This window comes from Rhynchophorus ferrugineus, unplaced genomic scaffold (assembly GCF_030347505.1).
Source record: "Rhynchophorus ferrugineus isolate W39M unplaced genomic scaffold, kcgeb_rfMv2 rfM7, whole genome shotgun sequence".
NCBI lineage: Eukaryota > Metazoa > Arthropoda > Insecta > Coleoptera > Curculionidae > Rhynchophorus > Rhynchophorus ferrugineus.
The window spans coordinates 3442310-3459064 of NW_027472586.1; the positions used below are offsets into that span (position 1 = coordinate 3442310).

Genomic DNA, 16755 nt, shown 5'->3' on the forward strand with positions numbered 1-16755 from the left:
ATTTTGTTAGATGCATAGTGAGATGGTTTTGAGTTGGTCTTACCTTCACCAAATAATTTTATTTGTTAACAGTGTACTCCCAACACCATCTAAAATTGTTAGTAATATTATTTTACGATATTTTCATTAATCTACTGGGTATCACTTAAGTAAGAGCTAAAAGGGAATATCATATAGATATTCAAATTTAGCAAAGTTGAACAACTTTGTTAATTCTTAACTTTAGCTTAAGTAGTTTAGAGTTATGCAAGGAAAAAAAAGAAAACAGAAAATGATATTCCTAAAGAAGAAAATATTTAATTTGCCTGAAAAAGTTATATTGATGCGAACTAGGAAAAGTCACAAGGAATGACAAACATTTGTTCATATGGATATGTATCAGTGGTGTTTTGATAAGAAAACCATTTATAACTATATCAATCCTTTTAACTGTTTAACTAGTTCTTGATGAAAGCCCAAGATATACTGAATTTTATATATGAATTATACATTAATTTTCAATATGACATATAAGATATAGGCTGCAACATTGTCCAGTCTTGTAACTACATAGAAGAATTAACAAAAATAAGACTTCAGGAGAGTCTTAGTGAAAGTTTCTGAAATGTATCACAGCCGTGAGCTTAACCAGTTATTGTTGGTAATCACAGTTGCAGGTTTGATCAATACTAGGTTCTTTTTAGTTAATAGACATTGTATATCATAAAAAATTTGTCTGTCCTCCCCTACCTCCTCTGTATCAGCTGTTAACGTCCACCAACTATCAGTTAAGACCAGACACCTTGTCCAGATATATCAGATAATTTACTAAAGAACCAACCCTATAATCCATTACAATTGATCGATATACTTACGATGATGGCTCCGGGGGCATCCCGGAATGTATCATGGACACCGGCGCCATAAGCGGTGATGGTGAGCCTCTCATGCTACCGCACACAGATCCGTGAACCGACCCCAACACCGATCCTGCGAGATTACGATTAAATTACGGTAAAATAATCGAAGGTTTCAGTATTCCAATTACCTATCCTGGATCCCATCCTTGAACCCATGGTTGAGCTGTGATAGTCCAGATTATTGATATCATTCGCTACCGGAGACATTATCCGACTACTAGGCTGTGAAGATGGCATGCTGTGAGGTACGTAGTTGGCGTGAACTTGCATATGATCTTCTTCAGCTATTGAGAGAAACACAGGCTTTAAAACACTATACTATAGGGACACTATAGTATGTACAAATAAGTTTTGAAGGTTTTTTTCGTTTTAAAAATATTGTTCGTGGAGATTATACGTTTTTTTTATTTACAGTAATATATAAAAAAAAAGTCGTTTTCGAGGCAATATACTAATTGACTTATTTTTTGGCTTCTTCGTCATAAATAACGCGATAGGCCAGGGCATGTGTCATTGATTGGAACATGCCATTGAATCCAAAATTTCCTTGATAACATTTGCAGAACAGTCACTGAGCTTGGTCATATCTTTTGGCAGATTGGGGTTGTTTGAATTTCGGTGCTTTATTCAGCTATTGTTGGTAATGCCCCCCACTGATAGTTTCGTTAGGCTGGAGTAGCTCATAGTAAATTACTCCGAACTGATCCCATCAGATGTACAGCATTAGCTTCTTGGCCATGAATACTCGGTTTGACTGTTGAACTTGGATTATTTTTGTTCTTGGAGTTATCATAGTGAGTTCATTTTTCGTTCTCCATCATTATTCTGATTTTATTTTTGGAGCAATATATAGAACTAACTTTTTTTTGTTTTTTACATTACTCGTAGTTTTGGGAAGGCTTGAAACCATTTATTGAGTCACTCTCTATGTTCCAGGGAGTTCTGCTTGAATGAATTCACTGAGCAATTGCATTTTTGTCTGATAACACCTCTTTTTTGTCGGCCCTCAAGCTTTGTCAGCCTTTTCTGGCTCTCTCTTCGCACTCTACTGTCTTTGGTATCAAAATCATTACTTGTAAAATGCCCTAACCACTACTCATATGCTTTTATTGAGAGAGCATGTGACCATACACATCACAAAGCAATAAGTGCCCATTATGTTCACTTTAGTGCGTTTATAAATTCCTCAAAACTTGCTTGTACAACTTATAAATATTAATGGAAGAAATAAATAAGACGTCATTATTAACTAACACTAACCTTCTATAATATTGTCTGTTTAGCAGCAAAAAAAAAAAGAAATATTTTACTTAACATTTGACCCACAGGATTTTTTATTACTCCTAATTATAGAACGTGTACCCGAAGAAATTTAATATCAGTTTAGTTTCATCTTGCTGGCAAAAAATAGTTTGATTGTTTCGAACATAAATTTTGTTTTCGGACACTTAGTATATTTAACTTATAACCGATAATGCTCTTACCTGTGTAGGGGAACAAATATTTATCATTCATATGATGCTTCTCCTCAATATCAGAACACCTATCGTACTCCTGATAGTTCACGTTCTCGTGAGGCATCATCTTAGGCACATAATCACCCTTGAAAGGTACGTTGGTGTTATATTGATTGTTGTAGTGGGTTTGGACCATGTACTGTTCGGATTCGATCGTTCGCAGGCATGTTTCCGGGGTAACGTCCGGATTGGGCAGCGGATTCGGAGAGTTCTTGTGCAGAAATTCGTTATCCGAACCCGTATCGGCTGACCAACGGCCTACTTCAGGAACTAGAGTTGTAAGGTGGGTTAGACCTAAGATTTCATATAAGAACCGTGTTACTACTTACTGTTGGTGTTGCCCAGATATGCTTCAGGCAGTTGACTGGACCATCTTGACCCATAACTCGGTTGCACCGCGGGGAAGAGTTGAGAGTTAGTAACCACGTTGAGGGACGGTGGAGTACCGCATCTAGACACGACGTGTTCCGTGATGTTCGGCAGATAACCCTGCCGGGAAATGTGGCTTCTCCCGTGGTGTCTTCGGGTGCTGGACTCGTCGTCGTCGCTGGAATGACTGGACGCGAGGTCCAGACTTCGCCCTTCGGAACCGTCACTGTCCGAATCGCTTTCCCCGCGTTCCCTCCCTGAAAAACCGTGTTCTCGACAAGGATCGCTTTAGATTGCAAGATTCGACATACCTTCGCGGTATTCTCCGTCACCTCCGGTCTCCCTTCGTCGCGTCTTTCGTTCTTCTTGCTCGAAACCTCGGAGATAGGAAGGGACATCGCTGTTCGAGTTGTAGTTGGATGTGGAGGTCGACGTATGGCGCAGATGGGTATCGCTCCTGTTATTTATTCAGTGATGTTTCTGTCAGGTAATTGATTAATGTTAATGATACTGACCTGTAAGGGCTTGAACCAGTTTTGGTCGTCGATCGAGATGTCGTGCTGGACGTTGAGATACCGATGTTCCTCCTGTTCGGATCCAGACTGGAATGGTACGCAAGAGCGGAACGCTGAGAACAGTGAAGAATATTGTTTTGTCACAATGGTTTTGTGATAATATCAGTTTAACTTACCGAATGTCCTGTAATGTTTTGACTACTGGTACTGGGTACACCCACTACTGACTGGGTGTCTAATAAAGGTACTTTTTTCCCTAAGCAGCGCATAAACGTTCTGCGACAATAAAACGAAACAATAAGTGTTATTTTGATGTTTGATGTTTCAAGTTACCTTAATAAATTCTGTCGAACACGATTGTTCGCGAAACAGTAACCGGCTAGTGAGAAAGCTGCGTGAACCAAAACGGCGCATGATAACGCGGGCATCAGCAGGGGATGGCGTTCGGACGCCGCTAACAGTGCCAGAACCCAAGTTGCCCCCAACAACGGCAGCGCTATGACCGACACCCACAGCAGAGTCCTCAGGTTCCCGAAACCCAACACGTGATCTTGTAGTGTGAAGGCGGCTCTTATCGATAATACCAGTATGACCAAGTTAAAGAATGTCAGGAGGCATATGGGACCTACTAAGCTCCACACCACACTCTCATACAGGGACACCCAACAACTGTAAAGATGTGATGATTTTATTGATGACAACCACGAGTATATACTTACAAATAGTAGTTGCCATATTGATGAGCTCTGACACCCACTGACAAGGCCACCACAATAGCCGGCCCCACGTAACCCATACTGTAATAGAACTTCATCGGTCCGTGATTAATGTCTCTCATTTCGGTTAACATCCTGTAGAGATGCACAGCATCCACCAACATCCAGGAGAAGGACGCCAGCCACAGATAATGAAGCCCGATGGCTACGATCTTGCACGTAAACTGAAATGATATTTTTTATGATACGAAAGATCGAACTAAATTAGTTTTGAAATTGGATTACCTCGATGGAAACCATCGTCTTCCTGGCTTTCAGCGCGACGAAATAGAGGAGTTCCCCGAGGAAAACGCAGAGCACTAGGTTCTTCCGTATTGTGTTGGAATTAGTTTGCAGTCCGCGTATTAAAGCCAATATCAGATACGTTCCCAGTAGAAGGGGCAGGGATACGGAAAAGCAGCTATAACTGGATATGTCTTCTAATAATGATGGTTCCGGTATATACTGAAATATAAATCATTTTGATGGTATATTAAAGATTTATAGGCTATGGGTGTAATAGAGAATTACTAAAATATTGATTTACAGTGACTTTTATAGACAGATTATTAAAACACTTATCAGAAGCGCTACGAAACATTGACGTCACTTTTTGACTTGAAATTTCTGTTTACCATAACACACATAGCAGGCTGTAAAAACTCAAATATGTTCCAATGTTTGATCATCGAGCTATTGTATGTACAAAAAAAAAACAGATATTTGATATTGGTCTATCATAATCTAACCTTGGTGGGATTTGACTGAGTCTTGTTGGCTTAGATTTAATTAATTTTTTTTGTATTTTTAGAATATATGATCAGCAGTGAACAACTGTGAATGTTCAGTGAGTTGATTTAGGAGCCCATTTCCTTCTGTCTAGTTGTATGATTAAACATTGTATATTATTTGGTAAATGAAAGAAGAAAATTATTAAGAACTCATATATATAATTATCAAAACAAATGAGATCTTAACTTCAAATGTTATCAACAGCGTTATTTACCCTGTAAAAACTTACATTAGAATGATGTTATTGCTGTGAATAAATTACTGATATTCAAACTATACTGGCTGGTTCTGCCTTACAATATTTGTCTGCTTTGGAATTAATGTATACAACCTGTTTGAGTACTTAGCGATATATAATTAAATTACAGGCCCTGACACTATCGACAGACCATAGCATGCCTGGTTATTACTCAAAAATTATTAAAATGATGTATTGATAAGACCTGTACCCATACTACCCAACTATCCAGTGCCACCAAAACAACTACGTCATGCGCAGATTTGGGAAGTTTTAGCTCGCATTTAAAATTTCATTATTTGAAAAAAAATATACGTAAAATTGTCATACCTCTAAGTCAACAACGTCTACTAATACAGCGAAGGTGGTCAAGTGGTTGCAACTGCAGTTAACTATTAGGGAATGTTCGTTCACAGTATCAAACCAGTTCTCTTCCAGTTCTGTACGGCATCCTACCCTGGACCATTCTCCAAATCTGTAATTAAGACGTCATATAATATGTTTGATACAAAACCAATGGAAGTCATTTACCCTCTAGCCACAGACCAATGGACACATTGAGGATTAGATCTTTCGTTGAATATAGTATAGTTCGAACTCAACCAAATCTGCAGTCTCACCGGCACTTTCAGAGGAATTCCTGATAAGTTTCTATACAACAGCTTCTTGCGGACGTCCCTATCGCGTCTTGTTCTCGAACGTAAGTAGTGAGCGTCGTTTTCGTTTATTTTCACTTCAGGATCAAGGTAAGCCTTCTTCGTCCACTTGTCTTCGGGTAAAACTATCTCCGGGAATTTGATATCCTCGAAATTCTGATCGTAATGGGTCGAGGACTCTACCGCATCTACGTATTCTGGTATAAGAACGCCGATCGATATCAGGGGGGAGCCGATGGTGATGTCTACCCCCCATCTTCGTACCACCGATTCGTCGTACAGTTTCGGTAATAAGGCTCCAGCCTGCTTGTACTGTATATAACTGACTATGGCTCCATCACCTGGCAGTGTGTGTTTCGTTATTATTTCACCGTGCTCCAGTGGTTTGATTCCCAGTAAGGACAGTGGAATGAACACCTTGGTGTTTTGGTCGAACTTCGCTTTATCCAAGAGGTAATTGTTATATTTGGGGAAACCAACCAGAGGTCCCTGGATTTGGAACTTGTTTTCCTGTAGGAACTGAGACGTATCAGGTAGAACCACGCTTTCTGTGGTATACTGTCCTCCAGATGATATTGGAATAGTCAGATCGGGTTCATAACCGTACAGAGATTCAGGGGTAACTATATCAAGACCTAGAACTAAAGCAGAAGATACAGAGGTGTGATAATATATTCGATCGATGGTACTTACCCATGTTAGGGGATACAATCTCAAAAGGACTTGTGTAAGTGTCGTGTTGGCTCTCCAATAGAATGCCAATATATTTCTCCATCATGTTGATTAAATTCTCGACGTTATCTCCGGTGAGTTCCTTGATCCTCCTCCAATGGTTGTAATATTTTTCCACCAATACAACGTTCAAGGAGTTTACGACGTTGGTGATGTAGTCTTTGTCTTGACTATGTGTCAAATTCAACCCGTGCACCCTTGATTCGTAGTTTAAAAGTTCTTTAATCAAGTCATACGTTATCAAGACGTCAGCGCCGTAGAGATCGCGTGTATTGTTGGTTGCCTTGTTCAGATCGTGGGCCAGCTTGATGGCGACGAAGGTATTCAGCGAAAGCTCTCCGGATTCTATCTTAGATAACTGAAAATACAATTATTTTGTGTTACACAGTAATGATGTCGTTTTTTTTCGTCGTACTTGTTCTCTGAGCTCAACGAATCTCTCTGACGTGCAGTTGAACATGTCGGGTGGTTGCCAGCCTCCTAAGTCGTTGTCGCACTTTCGAGACGCCCTTCCGTGAGCGTCCTTGGGGCAGGATTCCATCGCTTCTTGGCCGAAGAGGGTTCTGGGCCACCAGATATTATTGGCCGATGACCTTGGACAACCGTCATATATGACTAGAAGAGACAAACATTAGCAAATATTTATACACTGATGTTGATTAAACTATTGAGCAGGTTCTATAATATTTTTAGATGTTGCTCAAGCTTTTGATAAAGTTTGGCATGAGGGTTTAAAGCATAAAATTAAAATGCTTCTTCCTGACTAATCTTCAAAACGTTTAGAATCATATATAATTGACCGATACTTCAGAGTCAAATATGAAAATGCCTATTCTGGCTTGAGAGAAATACAAGCAAGTATGCCACAGGCAAGTGTATTGGAGCCAGTCTTTTATTTGCTGTATACTCGGGAATTGCCTACATTCAGTGAAAATGTTATTGCTACATTTGCAGTTGACACTGCAATCCTAGTTATTGAAGAAAACAGCACTGAATAAAGTGTTTTTTACAAGATTATTTCGAAGTCAGTTTTATATCATTGACATAAAAGATCGGAATAAATGGTAGTCAGGCGGGACAAAGTCCCGGATGATGCACCATTATAAAATAGATTTCGACATAAGTTCGGTATAATACGACAGATATAAGATAATACCCTAGAAAAATATATCCAAAAATAAAATATATATATGTATTTATTTACATGTTGGAATTCTATAATTAATTGTGATTCATGTCCGCACCTACACATGGGTATTTTATGCGAGCCACACGTCCGAATACCAAGTTTGTGCCGTTAAATATATGGTGTAAAGTTTAAATACATTTATTTTATTAATTAATTCTGTAGCATACCAAGGATCAATTTTGCAAAGCAGATTACTGATGTCAATCAAAAGGTAGCAAGTCATACATGTGAGGCAATTAATTTTACGCTAATAACGAATTCTACAAGTTGTAAAAAAGTGTTCACAATTAATTTTAATCGTATGATAATGGATTTACGTAATTTAACGCGCAGACTACGAAGGGGCTTAAAAGTTTACGGGGTTAAAAACAAACTATTTTAGGAAAAGCCATTAGGTGCTTGCATGTATTTTGATAATTTTTTCATATAAATATCAATCAAAACATGTTCTATAAATTTTTGTTTTGTTTGTTTGTAAGCATGCTCTATCCATTTCAACATCTAATTACTGGCCATTTTCCAACTACTTCGAAATTGGCGAAGCGGTGCTCTGCAAGCGCGTGTCCCATTGATGCGAAAAGATTACTGGTTGGGATTACGGAGAGGGCGAGGTCTGGAAAGTACGGCGGGTGCGATAATATGTCCCATCCAAGTGCTTTCAAGGCTTTCTTGTACGGTTTTGCTTTATGCATGGTTTAAATTGATCATTTGTTATCGGTAGTGATCACTAGTAACTGTTTTACCAGGTTTAACAGTTCGTAATTTAAGTTAAACATTACAAAGTTAAGCGTAATATCTGTTAGAAAAACCGGTAATGACTTTCCGGTACACCTGATATGTTGTAGTTTTAATATAACTTACCTTCGCACCCTTTTATAGTGATTTCTGCGTAGGAGTTTGGACAGGAGTCACATTTCTGTCCGATGACGCCTTCTTTGCATCGACATTTACCAGTTTCGTGGTCACACTGTCCACTATATGACCCCATGGAGTAGCATTCGCACGGTATACATTCCTTGGAGTTCTTCGGTTGGTAATGGTTCTCTTTACAGTGACATTTCCCGGTGTTTTTGTCGCAATCCGGATTGTAACCAGCTTCTACATCGCAATGACACGGTCCGCATACCGGGTAACCCCACCAGCTAGCGGGACATGGCTGCGCCTGCTGTATCTCGCAGTAATCTCCCGAATAATCCGACGAGTTACAACGACATTCGTAACCCCGCAAATCCGAAAGGTTTTCTTGGCATGTACCGGTGTTCTCGCATGGGTTCACCGTGCAGACGGGGACGCAAAGGGGACCAACGTGACCGCTATGACACTCACAATGAGATTTCCCCCAGGATACCTTACAGTCCGACGCGTCGGGACACTGGGTCTGACATTCGGTCATGGGGAAACAACCCTCCTCCACGTTCTCGCTGACGGTGGGCCTGGCGAGAACGGTCTGGTGATTTCCAATGCGGACATCCTGGATACAACCCTCCATGTAGTTATAGCCGGCGTTCAAGCTGGTGTAGGTGTTGTCGGGGCCGCCGATCAGTATCTTCCCCATGTAGAGACCCTGGATCTTCTCGGAGAAGGGGACGAACTTCTCGAATTCGCCGTAATCGATGGAAAATTTGATCTCGGTACCTAGCCAGGATATGTCCAGGTGGTGCCAGTCACCGTCCGACAGGTACATAGAGTTGAGGTTTAAGGTCTCGCCGTTGTAGGCGTAGTTCAGGAAGCCTTTGTGCAAGGATATCGCCGCAGAGCTATTTTGTCCGACTTGGATGGACATCAGGAAGCTGTCCTCCTGTAAAGTTCTCAAGGACAAGGCGTTTAACCAGGGTAACTGTATGGGACGTAGGAGGGGGTTGAAAGACAGGGTGCCGTCCCCGGAGAAGTGCCAGGGGAGGCCAATTTTCTCGCTGCAGTCTCTGCCACCGAATCCCTCCTGGCACTTGCATTTGAATACCGCCCAACCCTCCAGGCAGGTGCCCCCGTTTTGACAGGGACCCGAGCTACAGTACGACCTCTTCTGGGGACACCCGACGGAGGTACCGTTATCCGTGACGAAGGTGTTCAAATCGATCATTTTGTAGTCGACGTGGAAATCGGAGATGCAGCCCTCGAAGTGGTGATTTTGTATTTGGAACTTGGAGGAGAAAACCGGCAGTCCTCCTAGCTGTAGGGGTCCCGTGAGATCGAGGAATCGGTGGCAGGTCTCGGTGATGGACGCGCAACGGGCCTCCAGGGTATGTTCGACGTAGCTGGCGCAAGCCCACCTACCTCCGAGGTCCCTACCGTGTTTTACCGCCAGAGCCGTATCGCAGTCGTCGATGGACACCGTCGCGGTTTTGTTGAAGTAACTTACGGTCGCCGAGTGCCACTTCCCGTCGGATATTCCCCCGGGAATGGTCGCGATCACCTTGCTAACACTGCTGCCTAACGAAAACGAGAACTGTAAATTCCCCCTGACGATTTCCAAGGCGATAAAGTCGTGCTGCTCGTTGTATCGCCCGTTATACAGAAGTAAGCCGTTTTGGGCCTGAGTGGCGAAACTTAATTTAACGTGTAACCGATGCCGCTGCTTTAGGCTGGGGAACGTCAGGAACGAGCTTTTCGTAAAGCTCCTGCTTCTCAGTTGACAGGTCGAGGTATAATGTTCCGCGTCCGAGCTGAACCCGCAGTCATCACACACGAATCTACCCTTGTCTGGTTTCGGGTTACAGGTGTAATCGATACCCTTGCAATTATCGTCGAGACATTTCCCCTCCTCCAGCTTGATTTCGCAGGTATCGCCGACAAATCCCGCGCGACAGACGCAAGTATAGCCGCCCTCTCTCACTTTACAAGTGCCGTTGTTCTGACAGGGCGAGGAGTAGCACAGATTCACCTCGGTGTCGCACAGGTAATGTTCCCGGAACCCGGTGAAGCCCCTGGGACACTGACAGGAGAACGTCGTTACCGGATAGATCGGCCTGAAGAGCACCGTGTCGCTGTTAATGAAGCCCGAAGCGTTGCCGAACTTCAACACGGTGAGACACACCTCGTAGTTTAAGCAAGGCTCCCGTACGCACAGGTTATCATCGAAGGGCAGTATCTGAACGGTAGAGAGCCTGGCGAGGACGCCCCGGTTCAGATAGACCCTCTCCTGGAGGAATTGGGGCGTGTAGAACTCCTCCTTGGGGGTATCCGGACGTCTCACGGAGAAACTGACGTTGAGGATCTTGGCGCTCACGTCCGTATCGTCCTGTATACTGAACAAAAATATGTTCTCCTTCGGACAGGGGATGATCGCCGCCAGAGCATCCACGAAGAAGCCCAGCAACGGCGACAGGAACGCTTCCTTGGTCATCTGGTTCAGTCTGACGGTGATCGAATTGTACAGCATCTCTTTGGTGATCAACCGCACTGTGAGCTGCATCAGGGCCTTCACCTCGTTGACTCCATCGGATACCGATACCTCCATGGAGGCTATCTTAGGCACGTTGGTGTTTAGTTGCGGGGACAGTACTAACTGACCGGAAGATTCGTTCAGGGCGATCAAATTAGCATTGTTCCCCGACAGTATCTTAAAATGGAGCTTGTCCGAAACGTCCGCGTCGAAAGCCGGGATTTTACCGATCGGTCCGGTCGGGAAACAGTCCTTGAAGTTGTTGAAGATTACCTGGAAGTCCTTCAAGGACGGCGCGTTGTCGTTGACGTCCGTCACGATGATCTCGACGTGAGCATCACTGCGCAGTGGCGGGCTAGCCGCTCTTATCACGATATCATACTTCTTCTTCGGGGATTCGTAGTCCAGCTCGGTCATGGTTCGTAGTTCCGCCTTGTCCGACCCTGGACGGGTGATTAACGAGAAACTATGAGAATCCTCGCCGCCTATGATCGAGTACTGAACGATAGCGTTCACGCCTTCATCAGGATCCTTGGCGTATATCTCACCGACGGTGGAACCGATGGGACTGTTCTCGGCGATGTACATCACGATTTTATCGGACTCGAAAGCCGGCGGGGAATCGTTTATGTCCTCGATTCGGATGGTCACCGGTACCGAGCTACTTAGAGTCGGTGATCCGCGATCTATCGCGTACGCCTCCAGCTCGTAATAAGCCACCGATTCCCTGTCCAGACCCTTATTGGTACGGATGACCCCACTGGCCGGATCGATGACGAAAGAACCGTCCTCCTGGTCCTTCTCGCTCAGAGTATACCGAATCCTACCGTTCAGACCGATGTCGGCGTCGGTGGCCGCGACCTGCACCACGGAGGTACCCACCAAAGCGTCCTCGGGTACACTGCCGGAGTACGCCGCCTGTTTAAACTGGGGATAGTTATCGTTCACGTCGATGACGGAGATTTCGACATCCGTAGTATCCGACAAGGACGGAGTACCGCCATCTTTGGCCGTGACGGTGAGCAAATATCCAGAAATCGTCTCCCGGTCCAGGGGTTTGGTGGTTATGATCGCGCCCGTTTGGGGGTTGATGGTGAAGGCCGAATCTGTACCGGCGTCCTCCCCGAGGGAGTACGTGATCTGGGCGTTTAACCCCACGTCGTTATCCGTCGCGCTCACCACCAGAACGGTGGTACCGATCAAGGCGTCCTCGTAGACGCTAGCGGAGTACGGAGCGTTCTGGAAAACCGGACTGAAATTGTTGGCGTCGGTGATGTTGACGTACACAGTGGTGGTGTCGGTTCTCCCTCCGGAGTCCGAGGCCGTCACCGTAAGGATATATCGTTTCTCCTGCTTGTAATCCAGAGGCTGAGCTACGGTGATGACACCTCGGCCCCCCTGAGACGTGATGGCGAACCTTCCCCTGGTATTCCCGTTACTGATCTCGTAATGAAGCTTGTTGTCCTCATCGGCATCGGTCGCCACCACCGTGGAGACGGGAGTACCAGGAGGATCGTCCTCCGAAACCACGGCTTCGTAGATTTTCCGTTCGAATACCGGGTCATTGTCGTTGATATCCTGCACGGTTATCACCACGCTGGCGCTAGCTGACAACGGTGGTACCCCCTGATCCGACGCTATCACCTGGAACATATATTTAGTCTGCTCTTCCCTGTCGAGTTCCTTGGTCGTGTAGATCCAACCCGAATGCGAATCCACCGCTAGAGGAAGATCGTCCGTACTCCCACCCGTGGCATCTCTCGGTGATATAGTATATTTAATTTCGGCATTGGGACCTTCGTCAGCATCATAAGCCTGCACTTTAACTATACTATACCCGACAGGGACATTCTCCTGGATGCTTTCCTGGAACAGCGACGTGTAGAACCTCGGCGCGTTGTCGTTCACGTCCTTCACGTTGACCAGAAGCTGGGTGGTGTTGGACCTGGCGGGGCTACCGCCGTCCTGCGCTCTGATCACCAGACGGTAGTTCCGCAGCGTCTCGTAGTCCAGCGGCTTCACCAAGGACACGTCCCCGGTCAGACTATCGATCGCGAACTGGGACTGGGTGTTTCCGCTGATGATGGCGAATCGGATGACCGCGTTCACCCCCTGGTCGGCGTCCATGGCCTTGATGTTGGCTATGACGGGGTTGTCGCTCCAGTTGATGTCCTCGTTCAGGGTTACCGTGTAGGTCCGCTCGGAGAACTGGGGGTAGTTATCGTTGTCGTCGAGTATGTTCACCACCACGGTGGCGGAGGATGAACGTCTGGCCGTCTGGGGACTCGCCAGATCCGATGCCTCCACGATCAAAGTATACACCTCCGTGGTCTCGCGATCCAGCAAGCTCCTCGTGGTGATTACGCCGGTTTTCGAATCTATTTTGAAGGCCTGACTGTCCTCCTCCTCGCTGGCGGTACCGCCTCCGTTGATGTTCTTCAGCGAGTACTCCACCTCCGCGTTCTTGCCTAGGTCCTGATCGGTGGCCTTCAGGGTGATGACGGTGGTACCGACGCTGACGCTCTCGCGAACGCTGGCGTCGTACTCGGTCATCTCGAACACGGGGCTGTGATCGTTGGCATCCAGCACGTTGATCTGCAACATGGTGGTACCGGAGCGCGGCGGGAAACTGTCATCGAGCGCGGTGACCCGGAAATAGTGAACGTCGACCAGTTCCCGATCCAGTTGGACCTTGGTGGTGACCACTCCCGACTTGGCGTCGATATCGAACATGGCCTGGGTTCGGGAGTCCAATAAACTGGTCATGGAGTACGTTATGGGGCTGTTTTCGGGGTCCCTTGCTTTGACGGTGGTGACTATAACTGGAGGTTCGCATTCCTCCAACACGCTGGCGACGTACAGATGCTTCTCGAAGAAAGGCGACTGGTTCCTCAGCTCTCGCCGTACCCTCTTGGCTATATCGGTATCGTTAAATCTTTGGTGATGGTACACGATCTTCAGTCGGTGCTCTGAGTTGAGCAGATTCACGCCGCCACACTGAGTAGTAAACAGTATAGCGACCTTCCACATAGGCTCCACGATGCAGACGTCCTTGCTGGCCACCAAGTCCCCCTGACTCCTCTCTATTTCGAACCGATCATCGCTGACATAGTGAAACGTCACCGTGCAGTGCTCCAGGACGGTCAACGGGAGGAAATTGGTGATGGAGTTGATGAACTGCGACTGTCTCAGACAGATCTTCTGCCACCTGCCGGCAGTAGGGATCGCGAACGACGCGTAAGTCTCCGATACCCACTGTTTGGCCTCGTGGATCTTCTGTTTGACCGATGGGTGAGCGTTCGAGAACGGATTCCACAGATCGGTCCTGGAGCTTCGTCTCTCGCGACTGAACTCGTCCAGATAACCGACGTCCTCCTCCACGTCATCGGTGCAGTCTTTTCCAGTGATAAATATCCTTAACGGTAAGCTATAATAATCTATGTCTCTTATTCTATTCGACATCGAGTCGATGTGAACAGTGAACAAGGTCGGGTAGTACAGCCCGTTACAATGCAGCGACTCCAGCAGCGATACTTGACCGTTTTTGGGGTCGACCCGAATGAGGCTCTGAACGAACGGTGCCGAGCGTTTGTAGTTGATGCGGTAGAGCCGGTCGGATCCCAACCTGTACACTGACGCGTTGAAGATGACATCTCCGGGCTGTTGGTCCTCGTTGACCAGCAGCAAGTAGGAGCTGGCGATGTTGGTGCACAGAAGAAACGCGACCAGGGCCAGTAGCTTCGCGACGGAATTACTCTCCACCAAGAGAGTACAGAGCGTGATCATTTTTTACCGTATCAATCATGTTCTATCCTTTCGGTGTTTGTGTTTATCCCAATCAGCAGCAGTCATTGGTGCTGAAACAAGAGAAAATCGATTAGAGGTCAAAGTCACACTGGTTAAAAATAATATGTGTTTGCAACTTCAATTTCTTCTAGTCTAACAGGTCAATTGAAAAGTCCCCGGGCTACCATAGTAAAACACATTTTTTTGGCATTTTTTTTTATTCAACATAATTCCCTTCAAGGGTGATACACTGATTATAGCGACTCTCCAACTTTTCGATACCTTTGCTTCAAAATAGGCCTCAGTTTCGGTGATCGCCTCTTCATTCGACGAACATTTCTCGCCAGCGAGCATTCTTTTGAGATCTGAGAACAGGAAATAGCCACTGGGGGGCCAGATCTGGAGAATACGGTGGATGAGGAAGCAATTCGAAGCCCAATTCATTGTCCTAGGCCGGGAACTTTTCAATTGACCTGTTATATCCTGTTATGTCCATTATTTTGTCTATGAGGTGAAAAAACTGAGAACATATCAGTTATACGTATCAGTATATGTTCTGGAGTTTTAACACTTGATGTTCAATTCATTATCATGAATACAATTAATTCATTGAATTTTTTTTTACAAAAAAATTAGTTCGTTTAGCATGAACCCGAAGGAATTGCCCACTAGTAGCTGCTGCTGTTTCCCATATTTCAAACGTTTTGCCCCAGAGGTTATTCTGTGAAATAAATTTCATTTTTCCATAAAATCAAGAGATACCGTTACACAAAACGACCATATGGTGGCTTGGGCTGTTGCGGCTTCGAAATTCGAAGAAATATATGCGTTTTCGGTTTCTCAAAACACATAATCACCTGTAAAAATGGCACTTACAAAACAGATACACAATCGTACATATTGTAAACCATGTATTTAACTGCATGAACGGCTTCATCTTCTCGGAAAAATATTATTGACGCTGATAGGTATAACACGTAATGAACCGAGAGCAATTAGCTGGCTGGCGTTGGTGCAGGTTGCATACGAAACGAAGCAATAAATAATACAAGTGAGAGAAAAAGCGACACATATCCGTTAGAGGATATAAATATCTAAACTAAATGATGCTTCTATAAAACACGTTTCATTTTTTTACATTAACTTTAAGACCAGTTGTGGATGCAAGAGAAAACACCAGGTGGGCAATAAGTTGGTGAGTTGTTGCAAGTTGCGTTTTGCAATTAATGCAAATTCTATTTCTAAGTTATAATAACGTTTTTCTTACTTCAGGTCATCGTCATCAAATTTCAACACTTATGAAACATAACAAGGAAATTTTAATCAGGTCATACCAATAATTAGGTATTAGGAAATAAGTAACAGAAATACACACCGGTCTATGCGATAATTCAAACCATTGTTGCAGCTTTTAATATACATTATTGAGTGAGCAGCACTCACTTGTTATAATATTACAAGTTATAATGCAGAGTGGCGATAAACATAATTAAAACAATTCTTTCTGAGGGTATGCAACATAGAAAATTTCGAGTTAAAACTACGATATTCTTAAAGAGGTCTGTGCGATGACTAAACTATGAGAATACCTCTATTTTACGTAAAACAGATATGTTCACCTGATAACAATATACTGTTGGAATAACCACTTAAAATTCCTAGGAAGTTCGAATCTACGAAACACCATGAAAATGTTCTTAAAATTATATAGTTAAATGAAAAATGCTGCAGGTGAAGGTACTTTCGTATTAAAAAAAGAAACTTAAGGTAGTATGTTAACACTATTTAACCGCTAACAATGAAACGAAAATACATTTCAAGGTATATTTTAGAGAAGAAAATGGGTTATCAGTTATCATCATAAAGCCTATGAGGTGCAAAATATGGGGTTACACTAAAACGCCAAATGATCTAGCAATCCAACG

At 44.3% G+C, this 16755-nt stretch overlaps 1 protein-coding gene across 6 annotated transcripts in view; it reads right to left on the reverse strand.

The window, feature by feature from the left end:
* The window catches only part of stan (Protocadherin-like wing polarity protein stan), a 116474-nt gene that overhangs the window by 1308 nt on the left and 98411 nt on the right, over positions 1–16755 (reverse strand). For 2 of the 6 annotated variants that reach the window (XM_076409359.1, XM_076409361.1), the window contains exons 3-18: positions 8524–14901; positions 6889–7088; positions 6435–6831; positions 5617–6382; positions 5416–5560; positions 4302–4520; positions 4020–4240; positions 3634–3969; positions 3477–3576; positions 3301–3413; positions 3097–3242; positions 2746–3042; positions 2384–2686; positions 2160–2174; positions 1028–1183; positions 855–969 (exon numbers count right to left, since the gene is read on the reverse strand). In XM_076409359.1, the coding sequence (XP_076265474.1) occupies positions 855–969; positions 1028–1183; positions 2160–2174; positions 2384–2686; positions 2746–3042; positions 3097–3242; positions 3301–3413; positions 3477–3576; positions 3634–3969; positions 4020–4240; positions 4302–4520; positions 5416–5560; positions 5617–6382; positions 6435–6831; positions 6889–7088; positions 8524–14830 (9836 nt within the window). In that variant the 5' untranslated portion in view covers positions 14831–14901. Of the gene's footprint in view, positions 1–42; positions 90–854; positions 970–1027; positions 1184–2159; positions 2175–2383; positions 2687–2745; positions 3043–3096; positions 3243–3300; positions 3414–3476; positions 3577–3633; positions 3970–4019; positions 4241–4301; positions 4521–5415; positions 5561–5616; positions 6383–6434; positions 6832–6888; positions 7089–8523; positions 14902–16755 lie in introns of those variants that run through there. The other 4 variants (XM_076409362.1, XM_076409363.1, XM_076409365.1 and 1 more) reach the window with 4 other exon arrangements.